General features: G+C 47.6%; 1 protein-coding gene across 5 annotated transcripts in view; it reads right to left on the bottom strand.

Moving 5' to 3' along the window:
• Nucleotides 1–23049, bottom strand: part of LOC128895339 (myb-like protein P) — a 91918-nt gene extending 68869 nt beyond the window's left edge. The window contains exons 1-2 of one of the 5 annotated variants that reach the window (XM_054157856.1): nucleotides 21612–23049; nucleotides 17675–17730 (exon numbers count right to left, since the gene is read on the bottom strand). In XM_054157856.1, coding sequence (XP_054013831.1) covers nucleotides 17675–17707 — 33 coding nt within the window. In that variant the 5' untranslated portion in view covers nucleotides 17708–17730; nucleotides 21612–23049. Of the gene's footprint in view, nucleotides 1–3333; nucleotides 4399–6300; nucleotides 7001–12072; nucleotides 12236–17674; nucleotides 17731–21611 lie in introns of those variants that run through there. The other 4 variants (XM_054157852.1, XM_054157857.1, XM_054157854.1 and 1 more) reach the window with 4 other exon arrangements.
• Between the last annotated feature and the right edge of the window lie 1155 nt (nucleotides 23050–24204).

Genomic DNA, 24204 nt, shown 5'->3' with positions numbered 1-24204 from the left:
AATCGCTCCGCTGCGCGCTGGTCCGCAGACGGTGAACAAATCGGCCGATGGAAATTGCTCCAACACTTTCGGCAACGACGTCGACGCTCTGCGGTCGATTTCGTGATCGCGTCTATTTCCTGCAGCAAATTACTTTCATTCTGCTCCCGAGAGATATTAACAGCCAAACGTTGGATAAAGTGTGCTCTACGTAATATTCGATAAACAATTGTAGCACGAGAACCAACGGAGACGAGAAATTCGAACAATTTCAAAGGTTTATTTCCTTCGGGAATATTGACAATCGGGAAGACATAAAAAGGATATCTCGCGGACATATGGAACGCGTCCCGAACCGAATAAGACTCCGCAGTAGTTTGTGCAGGCTATTCCCGCCACCTGACGCACGAAGAGCGCGCGAAATATTTCAAGCGTATACACCGGGGGTGGTCCTGATTTCTCGGCCTCGGAATTTCGTTGCTTCCATCCCTCGGAAATTCCAATAGGCGCCGAAATAATTCGAAATATTTCAGCGATACGCGTAAAGGCAACAGTTTATCCATTGACCAATCGGAAATCGAATTTGGTTTAGAGGCACATTTGACCCCTTTATCCGACTATACAGTTCGGCGATTAAAATTTCCTCGTTGCGAGTGCAATCGAGGCAGCTGGTGATGGTCGTTTTTATGAACATTCTACGAACCCATTAAAGCCTTAAAACGATAAAAATTCGTTTTCGCGCGTTCCGCGATACCAGGTCAGTCAGCGATTCGTTTTTATGATGTTCCATCGTTGTTTCCGGCGCGATCACGTACTACATTCATTCCGAGAGCGATGTGCCGGATGAACGAGCTTCTCGAATCTATTTAATTGGATTTAATCCTACATTATTTTTTGCACGTTTTATCTCAATTTAGGAAGTTTAATTAAATTCAAATGTGAGTCGAGGAGTTATCGTTTGTTCCGATTCGAGTGTAAATAATACATGAATTTTAATACAGAAATCGATATCCGGCGTATGGCACGCCAAGCAAAAGACGGTGGAGAAAGAAACAGTAGCGTCTGAGAACAGCTTTACGAGAATCCGAAGTATGGTTATCGGAGGGATTAAAATGTTTTAAAAGCCCATCGTTCACGAACTTATTGGGTAGATCGCATACAAAGCCGGCGAAGGTGAGTCGCGCCCCTTCGTTCATCGAGACATACCGAAAAGCTAACCACAATGCGAAATAGGTCATTTCAGCCCCCTAAGCCATCCTCGAGCCGGTCTCGTGACTCGAGAGGCCAGGAGAGTTTCTAGGTCCGAGACCCTCGACACGCGATTCCACCCTCCGCGCATCCTCTCTTTATTCCCGTTCATCTTTCCGAGCCATCTTCTTTTGTGTTTCTCCGGGCTCTCGTGGCCCTCTTCCCCTGCGACAGGTAGCTCTCTTTATCCGTCTCTGAGAGGAGACTCGAGAAGACTAGGAGGAGACGGAAGGTACAGTGTTTCCCCCAAAGTGGGCGATACTACCCCCGGTGGACACTGGAGCCACGGGGTGGTAGTACCCTCGAGTGCAGTCGGGAGACGTTGAATAAAAATAGAGGAAACCAGAGCGCACGATCCTTGATTTCTATCCAAGGTAAAAGTATAAGAAAAACTATATCCAACCTTCCGATCTAGACTATCCTTTAACGAAAGTTTGCGCAAAGGTGACCGATACCCAAGCGGCGGCCCTGGGAGAGAGTCTAGGATGAACGAGCAGCGAGAAGAGGCGGAAAAAGGACGAGAGGAATCTCTGGAGAGGGGGTCGAAGGCGACGTAACTTCTAATTTTTGCCTATCTCGGGTATGCTTCGCGTTCCACGAGCGTTTCATCCGTGGCGAGAAGATACTGTCTGACAACGCGCTGATGAGAATGTTGTCATCCGGTTCATTAACGATCCGACGAGGTCGACGTCTGCCGGGGAATCTGGGATCAAAGAGGTCCGCGAATTCGATCAACTGTCGTCTCATTCGAGAGCAATCCTATTGGAACTGGACGTGGACCTCTGTTCGCAAAACAGGTATCAAATGAAGCGACTTCCTTGGACCTCCCGTTTCCTCCCACTCCCTGGAGAGATTTGTCATGCGATCCTCTTGTTGTTGAGTACACACCGACACTGGGATTGCGTCCTCCCCCATCGTTATAGTTGTCTGTTGGCTACAAGACCGCGATCAATCGAGATGGTCGCCAGCCAGCCCTACGAGGGAACATTATAAGTCTAACAAATTTTGTTTGTGACACCACTGCAAACATAAAGAATTCGGTTCGTTTCACGTTTGTTCAGATGGATGGTGCATCGGAGCACGGTGGTCCCGGTGACTTCGAGGGCTCGGTGCTCGCACCGTCAAAAGGAGTAGAGGCACGAATGCCGTCACGACTTTCGTGCACGATCGCAGGGAGCCCCGACGCGCGTTTCTTTCGCGGCGAAACAGCCACGGTTGGCAGAGTTAGAAAGTAAAACAGAGCAAAAGAACAGCAGGCGTCTGCTGCGTGCGGTTAATAGCTTCTTTCACCGAGACAAGAGCAGGGCCGAATAGACGGTAGCCGTGCCTTCCAGCCAGAGGCGGCCAGGCCGATAGAAACGTCAACGTCGGTCTCGCGGACGCGGTAATTCAAAGCTGACGCGACGAGTACCGAGGAAAAGTGCGCTGGTTCAACGCGTGCATGCGCGCTGCAAGTCTTGTCATTTTTACGCACAAACGTTGCCTAAGTTTCTAGCGGCGCCTTAATTTTTATCTAGGTTCCCGAGAAATTTAGAAGCAACCCTGAAACTTGCCAGCATACGCGTGTATGCATGTATGTGTATTGATCCCCGTCAGACTCAATCGGAGCACTCGCGAAACGACTTTGACGTGCAAATTCTGTCTGTTTGAATTACAGATCAGTCGTCGAGCCGCTCACGTGCGCCGAAGGCGTATCCCAGAGAGTGACGCACTTTTGCCTCCACGTGTGCAGTGAAATCTCCACCGCAAATCGGCTTGTTGCTTCGCTCCGCTCTTTCCGCGGCGCGCGGAGTGAATCACACAACCGGATTATAATCCAGCGCAGGGGAGACCACGGGCTGATTGAGGCGGAGCTTTAACGAACCCTGCACGGGCCGTTCCATGCCAAATCGAACCCTTTTGCGAGAAACGATTTTAATTTGACGGATATATTACGGTATTTTTCATTTACGAAAAAAGAGACTACTTTCTATAATAAAATTTGGGAGAGAGTAGCAGGGGCCATCCTGTAGTTAGAGCTTCAAAACTAACACTAATAGAACCTTCAACTGCTGACCGAAGAGACCTCGAAAACTGCAAAGCGCTAAGGTACTGGAAGAGACTCACTTTCTTGTAGATCCATTTGATGCTGCGGCTGAATTTCGCCATGGGCGAGTCGTCGACGAGGAAGTACTTTAACGGCGGCATCTCATCCTCGCTCTTTGGGTTCCCGCGGTTCTCTTCAGGATCGCTGTTGTCGCTGTCGATCGCAGGCTCGGAGTATTCGGTGATCGTCGACAGCCTCTTCGCGCGATCGTCGCTCGTCGAAACGGCACGCTCCATCTCGCCAGCGGATCTCGCTGGATCGGTATTATTTCACGCGGAAAGTCGCGATCCTCGCATGGCTAACCGAGCACGCCACAAATCGCCGGACTCTGATCCCCCTCGGAGTCGATTCGACGCGGTCGGTTAAACGTCTTCAACGTCCAAAGTTTCGCGCGCGTGAACTGTCGCCGCGTCCTAGTTCAATGGACGCTCTGAGACGGAAACTGAATTCAGAACACGGTCGGACCTCGGATGGCTGAATTCGCAGATTCGTGGCAAGTGAAGATCGAATGGCGCAATTTGGCCGCGGATCAAAACACTCTGCGATCCGTCAAGCGAGCAGACATGCTGAACGCGCCGCTGCGGGGAATAGGACAGAGATAGATTCGCGAAATTCTGCCTCTTGACCTTCAAACAGGCTTTCTCGGGGTCCGAAATCAAAATTTCTGGATCCCTGATCGAGATCGTAAATGAAAATTGCTCATTAGATGTCTTTGCGTTTGTGCAATCCTGCCAGTTTTCGGTTGTATTCGCTACCTCGATATTAAAAGCTTCCTGTCGCAGCTATTGCGAATTGAAGGAAAGGCTAATTCTGTGGCGGACTAAAACGGTCGATCGCAGGAACTATTTTCAGACTGGAACGTGACACTTCATTCATAATCTTCGTACGTATACGAGCTGCCTCGGCGAGATACAATTAAATCCCAAGTGTCTCTTTGACTTCTTCGACCTAAACACCTTCACGAACGCTTTCCCTCAGGGGCTGGCGAACTCGAAAGCCTCGAAACACTTTGGGAATTCTTAAATAGAGCGATGTCTTCTATTATTGAATAGTCGAACTGACACCGTCTCAAACAGGAAATGCCATTCGAGGACAAAGATTATTTTTGCGCTTCCCCGTTTCATCGTCGACTGCTCCAACCTTTTTCCACGATGCGATAACAGAGCTGCATTTTATTTATACCGGCACTTTAGGGGCAAACCGTGTAACGTAAACGAAGAATATAACATGAACCAAGACAGATCTGTTCCAAACGTCTAAAATTTTTACGGATGCTCCACTCGAGTTCGGATTGCTATATAATTAGTAACGACTTCCATCGTCGAACACTGGATCCGGAGCTGAGAAGTACAGCGACCGGGGCAATCTGTGCTGCAATTATCGTTGCAAAATGCGTCGCTGATCGATGCTCATCAGCGTCATCCTTTGCGAAAGGGTTTTGAGAGGGCGTCGAGAGGACGGAGGTCTGAGTGCAAATGCGTGTTTCCAGGACTGGTCGATTGCCCTTTGGCGCCATTTACTGCTGGCCGGTTTCCAGAGCAACGCACGGTTCGCCACGTGAATCAACTACATCTTCCGCCTCGTTCCCCTAGCTGAGCACGCACGTTCCTTTTCACTAGGGGTGTACCGTCTCTGCACTTCAAAGAGTTCCCTTACTAACTCCGTTTAAGAACAGGATTGCACAAACGCAACGACACCTGACGCGACGTGTCATTCGCCCCCGAGAAGAAGGCCTTCGAGGGCTACGCGAGGTTCAAGCGAACCTGGCTGTGTTACCCCAGCACGAGAGCGCTCTTTTCAACGACCAGTTTCACGTTACGTGTCGCGCGATGTATGTCTCGATCTCAAAGTTCACGTCCAAACAGGAAGAAGCTAGCGTTCTCTGTGTTTTCGTTCGATTCAGGTACAGATGGGCTGACTTTCTGGGACGGTGTGATTTCGAAGCGATTAAGGCATCCCCCGTTAATTTGAATGTCCCAGCGTCTGTCCAGGAATAATTAATTACAGGAGGCCGGTAGATGGCGACGATACCGGGTGAATCGGGTATTTACAGGATTCCACGAACTTGTAGGATCACTGGGACAAGCGATCGCCGCTAATAGTCGACCACGAAACCCCTTCGACTTCCTCGTGAACAACTGGCTCTTTCATGGTATCTCGGCGCGGCTGGCTCTGGCCAGGAACCACCGACGCGAATCTAGGCTCCCGACGGGAGTTCGAAGCCATTTAGCCATTCGAAGAAGAATAAGTTGCAAAAATGTACAAAGTCGTGGAAAAGTTAAATTACTTAGGTAAAATAACAAGTGGAGTTGCATTAGCACATGCAGCGAAGAATTTCAATGTTCCACGAGCTACACTAATTGACAAATACGAAGTGACAACTTTAGCGTGTCGCGTAACGAATGGTACCATCGCGAAGACCGAAGAACTTCATTCCGAAACTGGTTTATCCACTTAGGATCGGTCGAGCGTCCAGTTGTCGAAGTACAAATTTTTGGTAGCATCTGTGCGCTAACCAAGTATTTGAAAAGAAGATTCGAAAATGGACACCACGATCTATGAAAAATTCTTAACAAGCACGTGATCGAGAAATTTTGATTGTACGCAGATTTTTAATTTCATCCGTGATCAATCTGCTCGTGATTGAAATAAGTGCATAAATAAATAAATAAACGCAGAGGGTCCGAGGTGGACGAAGGAAGCTACCTGTTTACGCGCGACACTGTTACAGGACTGGTTAGAAGCGAGGGATCTCGATCGAGCTTCGACGTCGACCGATTTTTATCGCGCCACCCCTCTAATTACAGGAGAAGGAACGATAATTGCACTTAACACGCTCGATCGTTCCTTTGTCCAAGACCGACGCGGTCGTCGCGACGAACGATGTCGAACTGTACCAAAGGTGGGCAGAATTTTATACCAATAATGTTGATTTAAACTTGGAATTATTTCTGAAAATATAAATGCTAAAGTGCACGTGTTCGTACATTTTAGACTACCGTATATATTGTCCCATCCAAAACCGTTTGAATCGATTTCATACACGACCGACGGCAGCGGGAACGAAGAGCAATTAACGAACCGGGGCCTCTCAAAACGCGCGACTCGATTTCCGCTCGAAAATAACACGATCCTCCCGCGTGTCTTTCTTCTGACCGCTTTGCTGTTTCACGAAGCCAAGGTCGTCGTAAAAGCGTCGCAGACAGCCCCGTTTCCAGCCGCGTTCCCAAACGATCGTCGCGTATTTATATTCATCTACAGCGACGCACTGTTTTGGCGCGGAATAACGAACCCCGCGCACGTATCCGCGAAAGAGGTTCATCGATCGCGATCGCCGAGTGTAGAACGAGGCTGAGACTACTCGGATGTAATATACAAATATTACTTAAACACAGACTGTAATGAATGAACTGTTTAAAAATTGGCAAAGTTACTGCTTTCGAATGAAATTGGCGAATAAACTTATCAGCGTTAGAAACGTAATAAATTACTTTTTATACTAGGATGATTTCACGACACTTTACGTTACGATATCGACACCGCACCGGGGTCAATTTCCACGAAAGGGAAACCGCGACGAGTAACTGGAACGCGAGCACGCGAGTTGTTGGCGAGTCACGAGGGACCGATCGCAGAGACGCGTGATCGGCGTGGCTCCAGCAAACTGTGACTCCGGCCACAGTCGCAGCCGCGACTCGACTCTTGCGAGCGACACAACAGCGTGTTTTGACTAGGTGGTTACACACCGCTCGCTGGGGATCCGCGGCTCTCGCGCCTCCTCCGTCGACTTTATATTTAGACGTACACGAGCGACACGACGAGCTCCCTAGGGCGCGTTCGCGCTAACAAGCCGCAGGCCGGTATCGCTGCGCTCCACCCACGCTCGCGCTATTCGCTCGCTAATCCTCTCGCGCTTACGACTCTATCCTGACTACGTCCGCGCTGGTTATACCGTGTCGAGGCGTGCGTTAACCAGTTCGTTCCTTATCGTCTCTGGATCGTAGTAGACTCGGAAGAAAGTTAAACGTACTCTTTTATCCTGGTCCACTGTAGCCGCCAGGGCTACCGTTTCTAGATTGTAAAATTAGTATACACAGATGCATTCTTTTAGTGAACGTCATTTAACCGTAGCTCCAGCTGTGGTCGCGTTCGGATTGGAACGAGGGCGGTTTCTTTCGTCGTTTTATCGCTTTCCCGAGACCGGTAAAAGGGCTTTCACGCTCGAGGAAATTCGAACGAAATGAAATTATGCTGTGTCGAGGCAACGTCGATCGGGAAACTACGGAGGACCGATATCCCCGATATACACACACCTCCCGTCGGCCCGATAATACAAATATCCGTCTATGTTACAAATTGAACGTCCGAGGACGCGGATGCCCAGCGTACGTGTCGCGGCTACGTTAAGTAGATTACATACGGAACGCATATGGGAATGAATATGTATGAGGCTCATACACAGAGCCGCGACGCTGATCCGTGTCACGTAGCCGGTGGGCGTGTGAGAGCATGTATCGCACGCACGTGGTCGCGTACGCACGAACGCACACGCGAGGTGCGCGTGGGAGGAAAACGAACCGGCTCGTCGAACGGTGGGGAGTATCGCGCACTCGGAAAACTGCAGAAAGTTCGTCGCGTGCAGCGGTGCTCGGGTATACGAAATAATTTCACTCCGAACGAATGAGAAACGGCGCCACTTTGTTTCCAATAAATTGTCGTTGAACTGGCACGGCGCGAGAACGTACTCGTTTCCGTGAAATCCGGGAAGCTTCGAATTTCACCTGACCTGGGAACTTTTTCGCGGACCGTTCATAGTCGGAGGTCTTTCCTAGAACGCGAAACGACCGCTGGCCTCCGCGTGGAACGAGTATGGCAATACCGTGTACGGGTCCCAGGGAACTTTGAAACAACCGATACGTTATGGCGATCGCGATGCACGACGGCGGTTGTTGCGCGTCGGTTCTGCCTATGCACGCTCGTTTCCTAGTACTTTATCTCGGCCAGCTATCGGCATACGGCGTACATTATAGCACGTGTGGGTACGCTCAAAACCAAATACATCCACGCCAACGAATCCCTATAACCGTGGCACGAAGCACCACGCTACGTTTGGCAAGTTCATTCCCCGCTAAACGTCACGAAACACGCCGCCTGCATCCTTTGGGCTCCCTTATCGTTCCAGCGAAACGTCTAATCGCGTCTCAGACGGCGCGCAGGAAACTGCCAAGTTATCTACCGGAGCTTGCTAATTCGCAACAATTAACGAACACTGTCCTAGCTCTGCACAGGTAGATAATTGAGTTGTCGATCCAACGTCTAAGCCAACATTCGTCGAACCGTTAGCTACCAAGACCAGGAAGGACTCGAACGAAATTCTTTGACAAGATCTAACCCAGAGTCCGTGCGAAGTAGCCAGAGAAGTTCAGTAGTCCTGTGCATCGAGACCCCAAAGACTTCTTGCTCCGAGGAATTCCAAATAAATTCCCTCGATCTCCTCAGAAACGCAAGCAGTGCAACTTGAAATCTCCGACTACCGGTTAAAAAAGAGTCACGAGCGCCAAGGCTCGAGCAAAAACGTCGTCGTGTAACCTCAAGCCGTTCTCGAAGCACCGTCCCACTGTGTGGATTCCTTAGCGGAGCGATGCGACTGGGCGGTCCCGCTTAATTTAAAATTGAAAAGTCGAAAAAGAAGAAACGACCTACAGTTTCTTCCGACTGCACTTGGCCCAAGAGACCCACATAGAACGCAAGGTTGGACTCGCGATTGCAGCGAATTTTGTCCGCGAACACCCCCTGAATCTAACTTTTATTCGTTACGAAGTTTGAGAAACCCTGGCCAGTCCGAGATCCTTCCTCGAACCATTAACATCGCCACGAAACTCATGGAGCGATTATTAATGCGACCCGCGGATGGAAAACTGCCGCCAGCGTGGCCCAGCCCGCTCCGTCGGGTTTTTCAGCCGATGGGCCAGGTTCTGGCTAGCGTCAATCTATTCCGAACGGGACTGAGCAGCCAAGAGCACAACGAACGCTTTCAGCGTGAACGATGAAGCGCAGAACGAGTCGATGACAGATGTACTTCTCCCTTTACGACCTCCGCTCGTGTCACGTCCTTTCCTTCCCTTTGCGTGCCGTGCACTTTGCGCTTTATACTCTAGTCTTTTAGCACGAGACGTTCCGGACCTCTCGTGCCTTTGACCTTTCTAGCAGAGCCACGTCCACGGGCTACTCTTGTTTTAATTCCGAGCTAGCATCCGCTAGAAAATTCTTCTCGGCGAATCCCCAAGCGAGTCCAAGACGAAATAAGCTTTCGATGTATGAGTACACGCTGCGAAAACTTTGCAAACGTAGACCGAGCGTCATCGAGAAAACGCGAGGTTACACCTTGGTGACCCTAATGCGACCGTTCCGGGATCAGCAAATAAAGCAGCCGCGAATAAACGCCGCAGTCTCACGACGACACGTCGCATAACTAGGCGCGAATGTACGCGCTGGATTATCGTACAAGGGGTGCTCTAAAACTGCCATCCCTCTCTTTAATTAAAAGAATCCTCCTCCAAGATGAGAAGGTGCCTCCATTTCCCGGTGTAAATCCCACCTCTGTTTCCCAACTTGAACAATCACCAGGGAAAACACTTAGCGCGGTGACAATTTTTACTCGAACGAGCCAAATTAGTGGTAATTTTGCTCAGTTATAGTTGCTCTGTTTCCAAAGAACGCGTTTGGGAAAATGACCCGCTTTGTCACCGAACGCGCCATGCTTAAATATTAACTCGCTTGAATTGCTCTGGTTGTATGGAGTTGTTAATACAATAGACTCTCAGAATTCCTGAAACGCACCAAGGGAATCGTCCCCCGTAAACAGAGCTCCTCGCGAGTGCATCGTCGCGCTGAATTCGCAACAAATTCTCCAGATGGTTCGAGAAAGCCGATTAGAGAGCGACCTAGGAAGAAGGGGGAAACGACGGGTCAAAGGTGCGCGAAAGTATGTAGGTTGACGCTAGTAACAACGATGCTCGCGGCCCTTGGCGCCTAATTCAGCGCGGAAGATTGCTCGTTGCACGATAAATCGATCACTTTTCTGATCAAGGATTTTGTTCGAATTGAAATATGGTGCTGTCCATTTGGAAATAAGGGGGAGTACTAAACCTACCGGACCGATCGAATGATTTCAAATTTTCAAATTTTTCAAATTTTTGTCATTTGTTCATTTCATTTGTTATTTGAAAAGTGCTCGGTAAAGCAAACGCAGAGTTCGTTTCTGTTATCGTTCATCATATGGAACGCAGAATTGAATTACGCGAGCTCGCTGGTGATTATGATTCATGGGGGCGGCCGATGACGAAAGATTGACTGCCTAACTCACGGACACGAATCAATTCCATGACGGCAATGTTTCCTTCCCTCGCGGCAATCGGATCTGTTTATCGCATTCGTAATGCATCTGTCGCGTTGTGAAAATCCTACACTAATACGAAGACGACCTTTTTTGTTCCGACATGTTCAAAAAGTATGGAAATAAAAACCTTTTCACTACGGTCTGTACGAGAAAATATACATTCGGAAATAGAGAGTGCTGTAGCAGAGCTTCAAGAGTAAAGAGCCAAAGAGAATCGCAAAGCTCGAGGAATAAACAGTGAATCCCGACTGGATTAAAATTGAACTCTCAATAGCCAACAGAACGCGGAAACTAGGCAACGATATTCAACACCCTCTTTTCCAATTCTTATCTTATCTTCGAAGATCGATACGTTAACAGAGCCCTGTCTATTTCCCTCTTCGCAGTCCTTTTTCGTTGCATTCGTAAGGATCGATCTCGCAAATAACGAGGCAAGTAAATCTCCCAGGAACCTTCGTGGGAGATAAGGGGTCTCAAAATGTGTTGCGAAAATTTCACAGACGACGGCAAGTCGTTTCCGTCAGGTTCGTCCTTTAAAGCGGAAAGAAACGCCCCGTAACTTTGCGACGTCGAATAAAAGGTACTTAGAAGGGATGTCTTAAAAGTGCCTCGAGTGAAAACCGTCTGAGCACGACCGATCGAACGAGAACCCCGAAGTGACACGGCCATAAGGGAGGAACGAGTCACCCTTTCTTTTCTCGTGCCTCACTCCGCCCCCGCGACGACGAAGAAAACCTGGAGGGGTATTTAAATCGCAGCCACTTCCTCAAAGAGGGTCGGACACTCGGGGCAACGAAAAAAGTCAATTGACCCACCGCGCGCCGACTACTTAAAACAACATCACTCCTCGCCTGAAGTGATTCGAATGACTTTGCGGAATGATAAACGATGCGAAGAGGACGAGTCAATAGATAGAACAGCTGAACGCTCCGACGAAACGCAGCAAGCATAAGAGGGTTAAGGTGTCCCACACACGGTCGACGGCATTCAAACACCGAGTTAGTTTACTCGAGTCGCGTGCAGGAAATACTTTCAAATTAGCGCGATAATTTCTCTTGTATGAGACGCGTGGTGACTAAAGACCGACCTCCTTTCGATTAGCTATATTATTGTACTTTTGTTTCGATAATATTGGAACACTTGTGGCTTTTCAATTCACCGTGTGTAAATACCTTTCTTTGTTGTGTATCGTACGCCTTGAAAAACTCATCTTTCGATGCGTGGTATCATTTCGGCCTCGGAAAAAGTTCGGTTCGGAAAGAGCGTTCCACGCTATTCGCTTCTTTGTGTTGTCTTTCTAAGCGTTAAACGTATTCGACCCTACGAAATCTTGGCAGTGTACTCTGTCCTCTGAGTTTACCTTTCGATTCGCAGAGCGTAATGTGTTTGTCATTCGTCCGTTCCTGGAAATCCTTCGCTGACCTCTAGCGTGGGGCACAAGAAACGAAACTGGGATCACAAGAGGATCGAAAGAAAAGCATCATAGATTCCGCACTACCGTTAGCGAGTGGCAGAACGCGTTCGCATCGTGGCCGCGACACTGGCCTCTTGGAAACTGGCTACGTTCACCGAACATGCTCGACTTCCGTCAGAAGAAAGCCGCGTGCCGTACGCGTCGCGATTCGCTCGCAACAAACATCAGCAAAATTTCTATCCAGATAAAAGAACGAAGAGAAACGAGCAACTTTTCATTCGTTACTCGTTCAACGAGGATTAGAATTTCAATTTAAATATGGAACCACGTTAGTAAACAACCAATTCCTACAATTACACGTACGTGGAATGAAATATTTCAAAAACGTCGCGAATAAATCGTTGGTTTTATTCGCCATCTATTATTCAAATAAAATGTTGCCCATCTCTGGCTCGTAACGAGTCGCCCATCAATCTACCGGGTCGTAAATCCTCGTTCTTCGACGCCGAGGTCGCGTCCGGTTGTTTGTCCGTCATAAACCTGTTTACTGCCGTTCTAATCAATGGGAATTTATAATAACCGCACGCCGTAGAAAAACCTCTCCTACGCCGGACCGACACGACTCGGGCTCGCGTCGCTCCGGCAAGAGTTCGTTTCGCAGGGTTGGTTTTGCTGCTACTTGCCGAGTGAGTCTACGAAACGTCTTCGGATCAGAAACTAAATCTCAATGCCTCGACTGTGTGTTTTCAATCTACCGATAATTGGCGGACGATTAGCCAGTCAACGATCCGTCAATGAAGAAATGTCCGTTCTAATGCTTTTGCTAGTTCCTTTTTCTATAATTAAAAACAAGTTACGATCCAACGCATCCTCTAACCGCGACTATAAAATGATATTATAAGTATATAGTTTAAAGATCGATGGGTCTATTAGGGACCCTCGCTGCGAATGGTAAACTGATGACTCAAGAGAACGGATTTCACACGTTTGTGTCTCCGTTCATTAGATTTAAATTTCTTCGTTTTTGTAATGTACTCGGACGAATAGTATTATAAGGGCACGTGACGGCGGCGCGACTCGGTGAATATCGATCCAGAGACCGTGTAAGCGATCCCCGAGCCAAGCAAACTTCAGTTTTGCCATGGCGTGACTGGCACAAACGTGTTTCTATTAATAACCGTACACATATTACAGTTTTGATATTAAAAACCTGGCAGAAAAAGATCGTGAAAAACAGAGCTGAAAATGATTGCTAAACATTAGATGACTGATGGATATCATTGCCAACTCGAGCCTGGGAAGAGTTCTCATGCGGATCTGCGTAGAACAGTGTAGAAACAACTGTTCTCTTCCGCGAATAGAAACCAGTCCCATCGGCCACCGTTGTTCAACCGCTGCGCCCTGGAAGTTGTCCAAGGGCTCCTAATCTAGTTTTCCTAACTGGAAACGCGTGAAACGGTACCGACGCGTGCAACGGTAGGTCTGCGCCGACGTTGGCACACAGTTGTCCGAGTCTTCTGCAACCCAACGCCTTGTTTTTCGCGAAGATCGTGTCGGGACAAGTTCCTTGCAAATCATCTTCGATGTAGACGAAGCCAGTTTGATATCCGATGGTTCGGGGCAGTCTCTACTCGCGAAGTAACGAGAAGATGGTATACTTAACCCGCTGGCTTACTTTGCCGCAACCGTGAAGACGTTTGTTACTTTACCAGCTAAAAGCTGGGCGATGCAACTGCATCATATCTTCCGTAATGCGGAGATTTGCCAAGGGACGCAAGAAAATGTTCTTACGTCTAATGGATGCAGTCATCTTCAACGGTTTAGCTACTCCGAAGAAAATAGCAGTGATCGTGCGTGCGCGTTTAGGACCGGATTAGCGTTATTGTACTTAATAGCTGTAGTTATCTTTGACAGTTATGCTCTGTCGAAGATGGTTACCTGTATCTTTCGGCCGTCACTTAATTTAACGTAATGTAACCGCGTATAATTTAATTCATTCAAATATTACTAGCTACCATCGCTATCTGTCGATACGGTGAATTAATTTCGATCATTTCGATCGTCGATCGCGACAATGGGTTATCGACGCAGTGCACCCCGCAGCGAATTTCGCGTATACCCATTCGGCCCTGATCCGTGATGAGTCGCGTGCATCGAAATATAAATGTAATCTATTATTATCTAACCCAATACATTAATTTTAGCCGTAATCTATTATGTAATCTATTCAATTCGATCAATTGAATGGAGAAAATAGAGTTTCTGGGACTGCGTTGTTGGAACAGTAATTACTGACCCAGGGGCATGACGTTTACAAGAACCCGTTAGCTGCTTGCACGCGTACACCGCCGCTGCGAACGGATCCGATAATTAATTTAGCATCGTTAACCGCGTACGGTCTATCGAACGCCGAATACGGAGGTGCTTTAAAACGTACCGATTAATGTTGCCGTATTATTAAGCGTGCAAGAGCGATACGCGGGATGTCTCGCGCAGCTTTATGGCCTCAAATGCTACCACCACCTCGCTACACGTTTCTTTCACCTAGTATACGTGCAACGCGTAGGTCTTTAAGCCCCGTGTGCGTACTGTATTTAGTTTCGCTCTATGGCTGACAGAGGGGTCGGTGCCCTCAGGGATTAAAATGAAATTTGGAGGGGTGAATTTGGAGCTTGTAAATTCACGCTTCAGAGAATTTATTCTATTCCACCTACTGGCGTTCAAGTTGCGAAAATCGTTAAGTCGATTGGGTGCGAACTCATCGCGGTTCGGATGAAATATTTCGCACAATACGGAAAATTTATTTTCCAGTGAAATTTCTAAAGAAGAATACCCCAATTTTGTAATCGTTCCCGACGATTGGAGCCCGTTTCGGTTCTGATTACCGCGACTTCATTGTAACAGGATGAAAAGGACCAGACCGACCTGCTCATTGCACTCCATCGAGCGAAAATTAATTGGAACACGCTGCCGGCTCGTGCTCGGCTCCAAATTTGTCGAACGATTAAAACGAGGAGGCACGGTGCGTCGAATTATCGAATTGTCCTATCGGGATTGCAACAATTGTCGCTGCAAACAACCTGCCCCCGCCGATCGCTGTTTCGAGGATCGCGTATTTATTTCTGCACGGGACGCGTTCGCCGTTCCTGTTGTAGCTGCGATTAAATATTGCTCATTCCCTGACAGTGCACCGTTTTACGGAACTCCGGCGATTGGACAAACGCGAAATTCTCTAAAATGGCGGCGGTTCTTGCGTTTATGGAACGATAATTTATCGAGTTTCCAAGTTCTTAGGAACGAAACCATTCGTGCGGAGTTCGCTGTTTGCGAACGCCAGCGGATCAGGCCCGTCAGCGTGAACTGATTTTAATTGAAATTAGGGTAGATTTGCGGGGCAAGATCAATGCCAACTTCTCTGGCAGGTTGGAAGATGGAAGACAAGTTAACCAAACGCGTCTTTGAATGGTCTGGTTCAACAATGTCGGCGCTTCCACGGCCGATTAAACAGAGCAGTGGCGTGATTATTCGAGAAACTTTCGCAGTACGTTTAAGTTCGGATCACTTTTCACCGTTTGTGTTAATAGATCGCGTCGACGGTGGTTTTTTTTTTGTAATATTCCAAAAAAAAAAATTTTTTGGTCAAGGTTTGTACGAGAAGAGATTTACGAGAGTGACACGAGCCATCGCCACTGGATGACGCTAATCCTACCGACGCCATTGGGCACGTTAATCGAGGTGCCTGGATAAGAAGAGAATCACAAGCGTAGTGGAACGATTCTCCAGGGCAAGTTCGCCGAGATACCGGGTCGGGAGAGTTCGTAAAAATGTTTAACCTTCTCAGCGTCGAGGTATGCAAGACTGTACAGCAAGTTCGCGCGTTTTAGTTCGAGCAAGGCTTCGACGTCCCCATGGACGACTCGCGTGGAAATTCCATGGTGGCGCCGGGAACCGCGAAACTTTACGTACCGTGTGCACTTGTTCGACGCACTTTAAAATTTAAATCATGAATCGTAGACCACAGGAGTGAACGCATAGACGCGACGTCTCATTTAAAATAGCTGCCTCTTTGAATCCGATTTCAGAGAATTAACGTCGTGCAATTTTTAACGCGTAACTCGTATAATAAATAGATGTATTCAAATTCGACGCTCCATCGCGTGCAATTTTACCCCATTTCATGCACGTACGGCACACTGCGAATCTGGGTGACACTCGTCCAGCAGGTATGTTGAACCCGAACACGTCTCCCCTTCCATATATCTCGGTTTACTTTTCACTGGTACCCGCCAAGGTCAGCCGACGAGGGAACAGGCACCGTGCTTTCATCGATTCATCGCGGCTCGGACGCGTATCGTTAACTCAATTGCAATGCTTTCGTTCCAGTGGTATCCACTATTAGCCAATTGCAAGACAGATCTTTCACTCTTGATCCGTAACATGTTACGACACGTCTGTGTAAAATACTCTTCTTATTTCAGATAACAATGACCCAAATAGTCGAACGGACATCGAGCGAGATGGTCGTCGTGAGCATTTTTTTACCTTTTCCTCGAATCATCGTAATTCGTCAGATATCGCCACTCGAAGATTTTTCTATGGCAAAAAGGTAAATCGATCTAAAATTTCTCTCAGTTTTTTAGCTCGTCCTTCTCACGCTCGACGCTTCTCTCTGGCTCTCGCTATGTATTAACCCGGTAGCCTACTTCCTGGCGCCAACAGCCGCGGGGCTTTCGAAAATACTTTGCGTACCTATTCGCCGCTCCTTGCGTCACGATGGCTCGCGAGAAGCCCTATTCACGCTCAGAAAGGTCCGAATAACTCGTAGCAAGGCGAATGCCGAAGTGGAACCATCGAAGAACGTATGCAATGCGAGTTGCAAAGGAGGGTTCTGAAAAATGAGGCTTCTTTCCTTGGAACCGAAAATTGCAGGGCGTTTTGTAATTTCAACCTACTCCAACCGAATGTATCGGATAAGTTGAGAATCACGGTGTCCGTGCATATTTTTAATCAGTCTCGTTTTAGACATTCTAAAAATGTAATCAAAATGGAGCAAGTGCTTAACAAATATATGGTACCGGACATTTTATATTAGGAATATACTCGGTAGGAACGTAATTTTATAAATTAGAAAAGAACCCGAGGCAATACGTGGCGCTCATTTGTATACGCGAAAAGAAAGTTTGCAAAAATGGTAACGGGAAACGACGTTGCATGTGGCGGCATGTGTGTACACGACTGAATCCCACTGCTTCGATACGGAAAATAGCAACGGAATCGAACATTAACCAAAGTACCGTTTCACGAATTCTAAAAGCACGGAACGAGTTTCATCTGTATCGTTATTCCATACGGCTTGGAATAAAGTCTAATATTACGATTCCATTGTTCGTACCTGAATACTTTTGTTCGCGTAATATAGAACGTCCATTATTAAAATTTTCAGAGAAAGTTTTTCGCGTGCCAGCCTAATAAGAATCTTAAACAAAGGGAGCATAATTCATCAATTACGCCTTGTACGCGTGCATAAATAATAATGGGAAACACTCACCACCTCGGCAACGTTGCCGGAACCGTCCCTCATGCCATCTCTGTCGGCGCGTCCCCCTGCGAAGGAAAGAAGAAATCATTTATTACAGGTTATTATTAGGGTAACCATCTCTACGTCATGGGAAAATGGGTTCGGAAAACAGCGTTTGTCCCTTTGTTGCATTTTCATATCTCCCGAAAGAGAAATTATCTATTCGTTACTCGTATGTACATCCACGAATTAACCGATGAAAGATAAGTTCGCTGAACACCTCGGAAAGGGTTCAGGTAGTCTGAAAAGTACGTTTGGTAACCACAGTTATTACGCAATCGACGAGAAACTCGGAGCTTCCGTAACCCGTATCGTAAAACTCCTCTGCGACGAAGCACGGAGCGGACGCACGCGTTTCACGGGCGTGTTTCATGTCTACTCGATCGCTCGGGATTCAGGCCAATCGTTACACTCGAGTGAACAACAAATGCGATAGACGGAAGTACCGAGGGAGCTAACTGGAAACGGAAAACGACCAACTGGTTGGCGCTAGCGTGAGCGAGCGAAGAGCTGCTATCATTCATTATTTTCCCCCACTTTCCACGGAATCCGTCGTCCGTCTGTTACGTCGACCGATTTCCTCGTCCACGTGATCTCGCGGCAATCGGTGTAATTAACGCGAACCGGAGGAATGCGTACACGATCGAATGTGTCATTGACTGTCTAGGCATATTTCCCGACGATGAATTATTCAGCGGCATCGGTGTTTGAGATAGTAAAAGTTTCGCAACGGAGAACGGTTGCGCAACATCTGCGAGAAAATCGCGTCTAAATCGGGAATCGGTAAACTTGTTACGACAACGGGACCCTTAGTTGTGTCCTCGGAGATTTTTATACTATTTTACGCATTTTTCGTTTAGGGGATGTTCTAATTTAGAACCTTAAAAATATCAATTTTTTTGCATTTTCTCAAAGCAGATATCTAAAAATATGTCTGCCAAAGGATTTTGTTGAATTCGGAAAACGAACAAAGTTGAGTACGTTTAAAGTTCGTTGCAGTTTTTACTACATCTTCGTTGGTAATGTGTAAAACATGCATACGTGGTAAAAGAAAATGTCTAGATTAGAATACCCTTTTAATATCCTATCGACTCAGCAATTTTACAAACGCGTCGTTTAATAATTGAACTTTTTTCCACGATATCATCCCGTTTCGAATCGAGCGTATTCGTACCGCTACCTTGAATCGCAAACGAACATAAGCGTGGATTAAGTCGCGCGTACGAAACTGTTCAATTAGCGAGACTACGAGACTACGCAACGGCCATTGGCTGCACGCGGAAACATCGAGCTGGTTCGCGGTTAAAATTCACCGAGTCCAGCTGTTAATTAACGGAAAATTGAACTTGCGCGGCGGAAATTAGTTCGGTGCACGCGGCGTAGTCGTACAGAACCGCGTAACGTTCATGAAGATTTAATTAGGAGCCGGCGGATTCTTGTCCGTGCAAAGAGCAATTCCGGTCGTAACACCGATGAGGAACTTGGAACGACAAAGCTCTAACGTGTTACCATTCCAGACCGAACTTTCCTAACTTTGTCGCAATAGCCAACGAAAGGCGAGCCTTTCAACCCCGTGAACTTTTCGTTCCGAAAGTAATTTATCCCAGACGCAATTAACCCCGACGCTAACGCCGCGCCGCGATACGGTCAATGGCGTGAACGTCGCGAAAGTATTCTCGAATGGAACTTTGATCAACGAGACATGCTCGAACCTGACTCTCAATTTTTAATAGACTTCTGCTCTAAAAGTAAAAGATAAGTTGTTTTCGTTCTTGTATAAAACACGTGTGCAGCGTGATTATGGTCGAGCGAACGATTCGACTGCTCGAGAAGGAACACAGATGGACGAACGATCGCAGACGAGAGCGTTGAGACGTTCTCGATGGTCAATTTCGTGTTTTCGTTTTTCGATACGGCCAAGCGATCCCCTCTCGAAGCTTAAGCGTATCGCGTCAGCTAATCGTCGTAATTTCGTGGGTACGTTCCCTACCTAACGTTACTGCGGTATTTCGGACGGAAAAGAGTTATTACCGCGCTGAAACGTACAGAACTGTCAAGCAAAGTATACGACAGGTTGAATAAATGGTTCCCGCCACAGGAGCGCCATGAAATTAGCGACTTCCACAATTTCCAGAACGGAATGGGACTAATTACGCTCGTGTAAGTAGACGCACGGCGCAAAATATTGGACTTTCGTTCAAAACGGAGACCTGCTATTTATCTCTTCATCGGTAATTAACTAGAAACGAATATACCAGAGAAAGAAAGTATTCTCTCTTCTTGGTTAGTTTACAAATTTTCTGTTGACAATCGGAACAATTAAAGGCGTGAAAATTCGAATACGAAAATAGAATCGACTTTAATCTCGAACTGGGAAAAATCTCCAACGTTGCTAGCTTCTTTGTTATTTGTCGGTACTCCCATAGGTAAATCTTGGGGTCCTCGCCGCCAAGGTACGCTATACGATGGTTTCTTTTCCCAGAGGTGCTTTTTATATTCTCGGAATAGTTGACATTCTCGAACGACGTAAACACGGTTGAATGCACAAAGGAAAATACTGGTACTGTATGGACGGCGTATGCAATTCAAGAATATTAGCCCCTGTCGTCGCGGAAGATCGATCGCTCGAGGTATTGATAAGTGCTGCAAGAAATATCTTTTGTCTCGCTTCGTGGGAAGCTCGCGAAGTCATAGAAACTTGTATTCAACGCAACAACCGTGTCGCCTTGAATCGAATGTACCGCGAATACCGACAATTGTATTTTTCAAGCAACGCGTTCCAAAGATGAGGGAATTTGGAATGATATTGGCCACTGTGTATGGAATTACCAAGTCTCTTAAAGTGTATTCCTTTGGAAGTAAGAGCGAAATAACCGCTCCGTAAGCCTTAATGTCCCGATATGGTCCGTGTTATTAAAAACTCGCCGACCCCCGCTATCGAAGGAACGGACAAAAGCGCGCGAAATTCCATTGAAACGGATTCAAATTTTCCACAGAGTACGCGTCGCCCTACCTCGTGGCCAAATACGTCGCACTTCGTTTTTCGAAGCCAGCAGTATTCGATTTGAAAGTTAAATCGACCTTACCGGTGTCACCGGTACCGGGAAGAGGATTTTAATTGAAATTTTGCCGAAGCCGCGAGAGAAGCAAAGGCACGCGGGAACGAAAGAGGTAGATGGAGAGGATGTGAAAGAAAAAAAATGGCCGCGTTGTACGGCGCATGCGCGTGTCCCACGAGAGGCAAGATCGAGTGTTTTAAAAACACGCAAGAGGCGACGAGTGGGATTTCAAGGTTAGGCGGGCTCGAAACAGTCGAGGTTATACAGAGAACGAACGAACTTTTCTTCCACAGATTCGACAAAATCGTGTAAAAAGAAACAGCCTAAAGCTCTTATCGATACATATGTATCTCTGGTATTAACGTATGTACATCGATAGAGCTGCCCCCTCTGTCAAATTTACGATAAGGATCGTGTGTCATTTCGCGAGAAATATTCGGAGATTAACACTTTGAAATCGTTTACGGTCGTGACACGATTCCACGAGATAGGATATTTGTCGTACCTACATACTTAAAGCTTTACGTATCCCTACTGAATTTCTGACAAATATTCTTGTATACGAAATACAGTTTCAACTTTGTTCCGCAGTTTAGAACAAGCGATCATATTTGATCACGTGGTTCGTAGATGGGGTATCGACGACGAAATTAAATACAGCTTATCGAACAAAGTCGATAAGCTGTTTCGAAAACACAAAGAGCATCGATAAAGAACAGAAAATGAGTAGATTCGGGTGTTAGTCGAAGAGAAATGGACGGGAGTAGATCTAACCTGTCGCAGATAAAACTCGCTATCTTCCATGGGAAAAGGCAACGACCGACAACAAAACTATGAAAGCCACCTACCTTTTTTATAAACCGGCAAAATTTTGGCGATTCTCGAGTCGCCCGTGTAATCCAGTTCTCGGCGATCGCGTGCTGTTCTTCCTTCGGAGTCCTCTTGTCTGGATATTTCGTCTCGTTTGCACTTAATCGCGGTGTCGCAGTTTACTGCTTGCCCACTGCCCCCCCTCCCCCCCCCCCCTCGCGCCGGGCTACGAGGCTTTCTTTCTCTTCTCCACGAACCAAACCTCACCCTGCACCGGCACACTACGACACACCGTACCACGACCACACTCCACGAGCACGAACAAGAACCCGTAGTAGGCGCACCTCCGAAGAGAGATCAGAAAATCACCGCGGCAGCTATATTCCTCGTTCTTCCAGCATCACCGATCCAGAAACTATCCCCGAATATCAACTGCTTCCTGTACTCGTTGCTGACTTATCTTTGACAAGAAATCTACGCGCCAAACGCATATGTCACTTGATCGAGAGAGAGAGAGAGAGAGAGAGGGTTCTGCTCCAAAAAGGAACTACACGCGCACGTCGCTCTTTCCTCTTTCTTTCCCTGTCTCTCTTACACGATTCTGTTCCTTCGTTTCTCCTTTTCGCGCCAAGTTCTACCTGTCAGCGATGCGCTTGTCGTTGTTGCAGCGTAGTCGGATCAAGATGGCTTTCCTTCGACGTGTTCGAATTTTCCGTTGTTGTAACGACGTGCGTGCCGCGAGAAATTCTTCTGTCCGCGAAAGAGCCGGTATCGTAGCCCCCCGTAGTTTCTCCTCTTCACTGGTCTCATGCGTGCCCACTGGTTACGTATCCCGCGTTCGACTCACTGCTGCTAGGGAGAAACAACGGAACCGGAACGTTTCACCAGAGTGATCCTCTCGTATCGAATCGACGTTACTTCGACGTGAATCGAAGGGTCGTGTATACCGATTCAATCGTGATTTCGCGACATCGCCCCCTGCCGGATCCGTCTATCTCTCTCTCTCTCTCTCTCTCTCTCTCTCGTTTTGTTGGTTACGTTATAACGGACAGAAGCAGGCGGACGACTTTTTAAAAATGCCACGCAGCGACCAATCACGAACACGGGCACAAGGAACGCATACTGTACGAGAAGATAGAAGAGGAGAGAAAGAAGCACAACCCGCTGCACACGCTCCTGCAACCACGCTACGTACCACAGGTATATATACACACAGCCACTTGGAGGGAGGCGCGCGCGCGCACATACGACGCGATCTCCTCAACCGATGTCGATCTTTCTTGCCGTTTTCCAGAGATCACACACGACGCGATCGTATTACCGACGACCGCGACCACGAAGTCCACGTAACGTCGACGAACCTAACGAACCAGCTCTGTCGCGCAGCAAACGGCCGGAATAGGTTAAGCACAAGTTATTTCGTGGAATGTCTGGGCGCGAGTTGCGTGGCCAACCGTCCGTCCGTGCGACTAAGGTAAGTTGAACTGAGCAGCAGCGCGCCTACGGTGAACGAGATTAAAGTCCCGTACCGGCGGAACCGCGATATCAGCCAATCAGCGGGCGGTTTTGCGCGAGTCGTCCAATCGCGGCGGCCGCTGACCTGGTGAACGCTTAGCCCCAGGTGCAGCCGCTAAGGCGCCATTGCCTGGCGTTGGCACGTTACCTGCCTCGACTTGGAGGGGGCTGTGGACGAATGACAGAGTGGGGGCACCGGTACGCGACAGAGACAACCTAACGTTCGACGTGGGATGAGGACGAAGAGAAAAGACGGCGGCGAGAGGCGGCGAATTGCCATAAGTCTTTTCGGTGGCAAGCACAAACCCCGAATCGTTCGTTTTCACAGAATTTTCGCGATCAACTTTTGCATTGTGTCGCGTACAGAACGAAAACGAATCGCGTGTGCTTTGTCGATCGCACGGATACCGGCTATTCGAGAGAATTTCAAGTCTCTCATCGTTCCTCGATGGGCACGTTTACACTGTTGCAACAACGCGCGCAGCGTGCACGCCAAAGTTTTTGGTATCCACTCCGTTGCAATAAGCGGCGCGGAGAGCACTGAAGCGTTCGAGACGAAAAATAGTTGGCATTCGAATGCGATTGTGATTTGTAGTAAAGTGATCGATTGATTGCAGTGAAAATTAGTTGTTTCGATGCATTTGCACGTTCAGCGATAATTTTATTCATTTAGGAAGCACTTTTTGCGGTTTATAGTCTCACATTTATTCTTATATTTAACGATCTTGTTACTTATTCGTAGCCTATTAGCTCGCTTTTATTGCGAGCGACTAAAGGTCTAAGGAACCAAGGGCATAGGAAGGTAGAGGCACGGCTGTTATCTAAATTACACTATTTTCTCGAGTGTGCTAGCGATGGATCTTTTTTCGATCGTTTGGAACGTAAGTATCGAATTGAGATGGGTGTTCTGGCAATTTCACACAGGCTCGTCCTCCTTTCCCCGCGTATTCCTCTCTTCTTTCATCTATCTCTCAGCGTCTCCAAAGTGTTCACTGTATTCCCTCTCGCCGAGGAGAGAAGCGGTTCAGATTCAAGGAACCCCGTGGTAACCCTAAACACGATTCATATTTTTTCAGATATCCATCTTTCGATTAGGACGAGGCGAAGCGCACGTGG

The sequence above is a fragment of the Hylaeus anthracinus genome, unplaced genomic scaffold (assembly GCF_026225885.1).
Source record: "Hylaeus anthracinus isolate JK02 unplaced genomic scaffold, UHH_iyHylAnth1.0_haploid 5, whole genome shotgun sequence".
NCBI lineage: Eukaryota > Metazoa > Arthropoda > Insecta > Hymenoptera > Colletidae > Hylaeus > Hylaeus anthracinus.
Note: the sequence above shows the minus strand (reverse complement) of the source record. Positions and strands in the feature narration are given on the sequence as shown.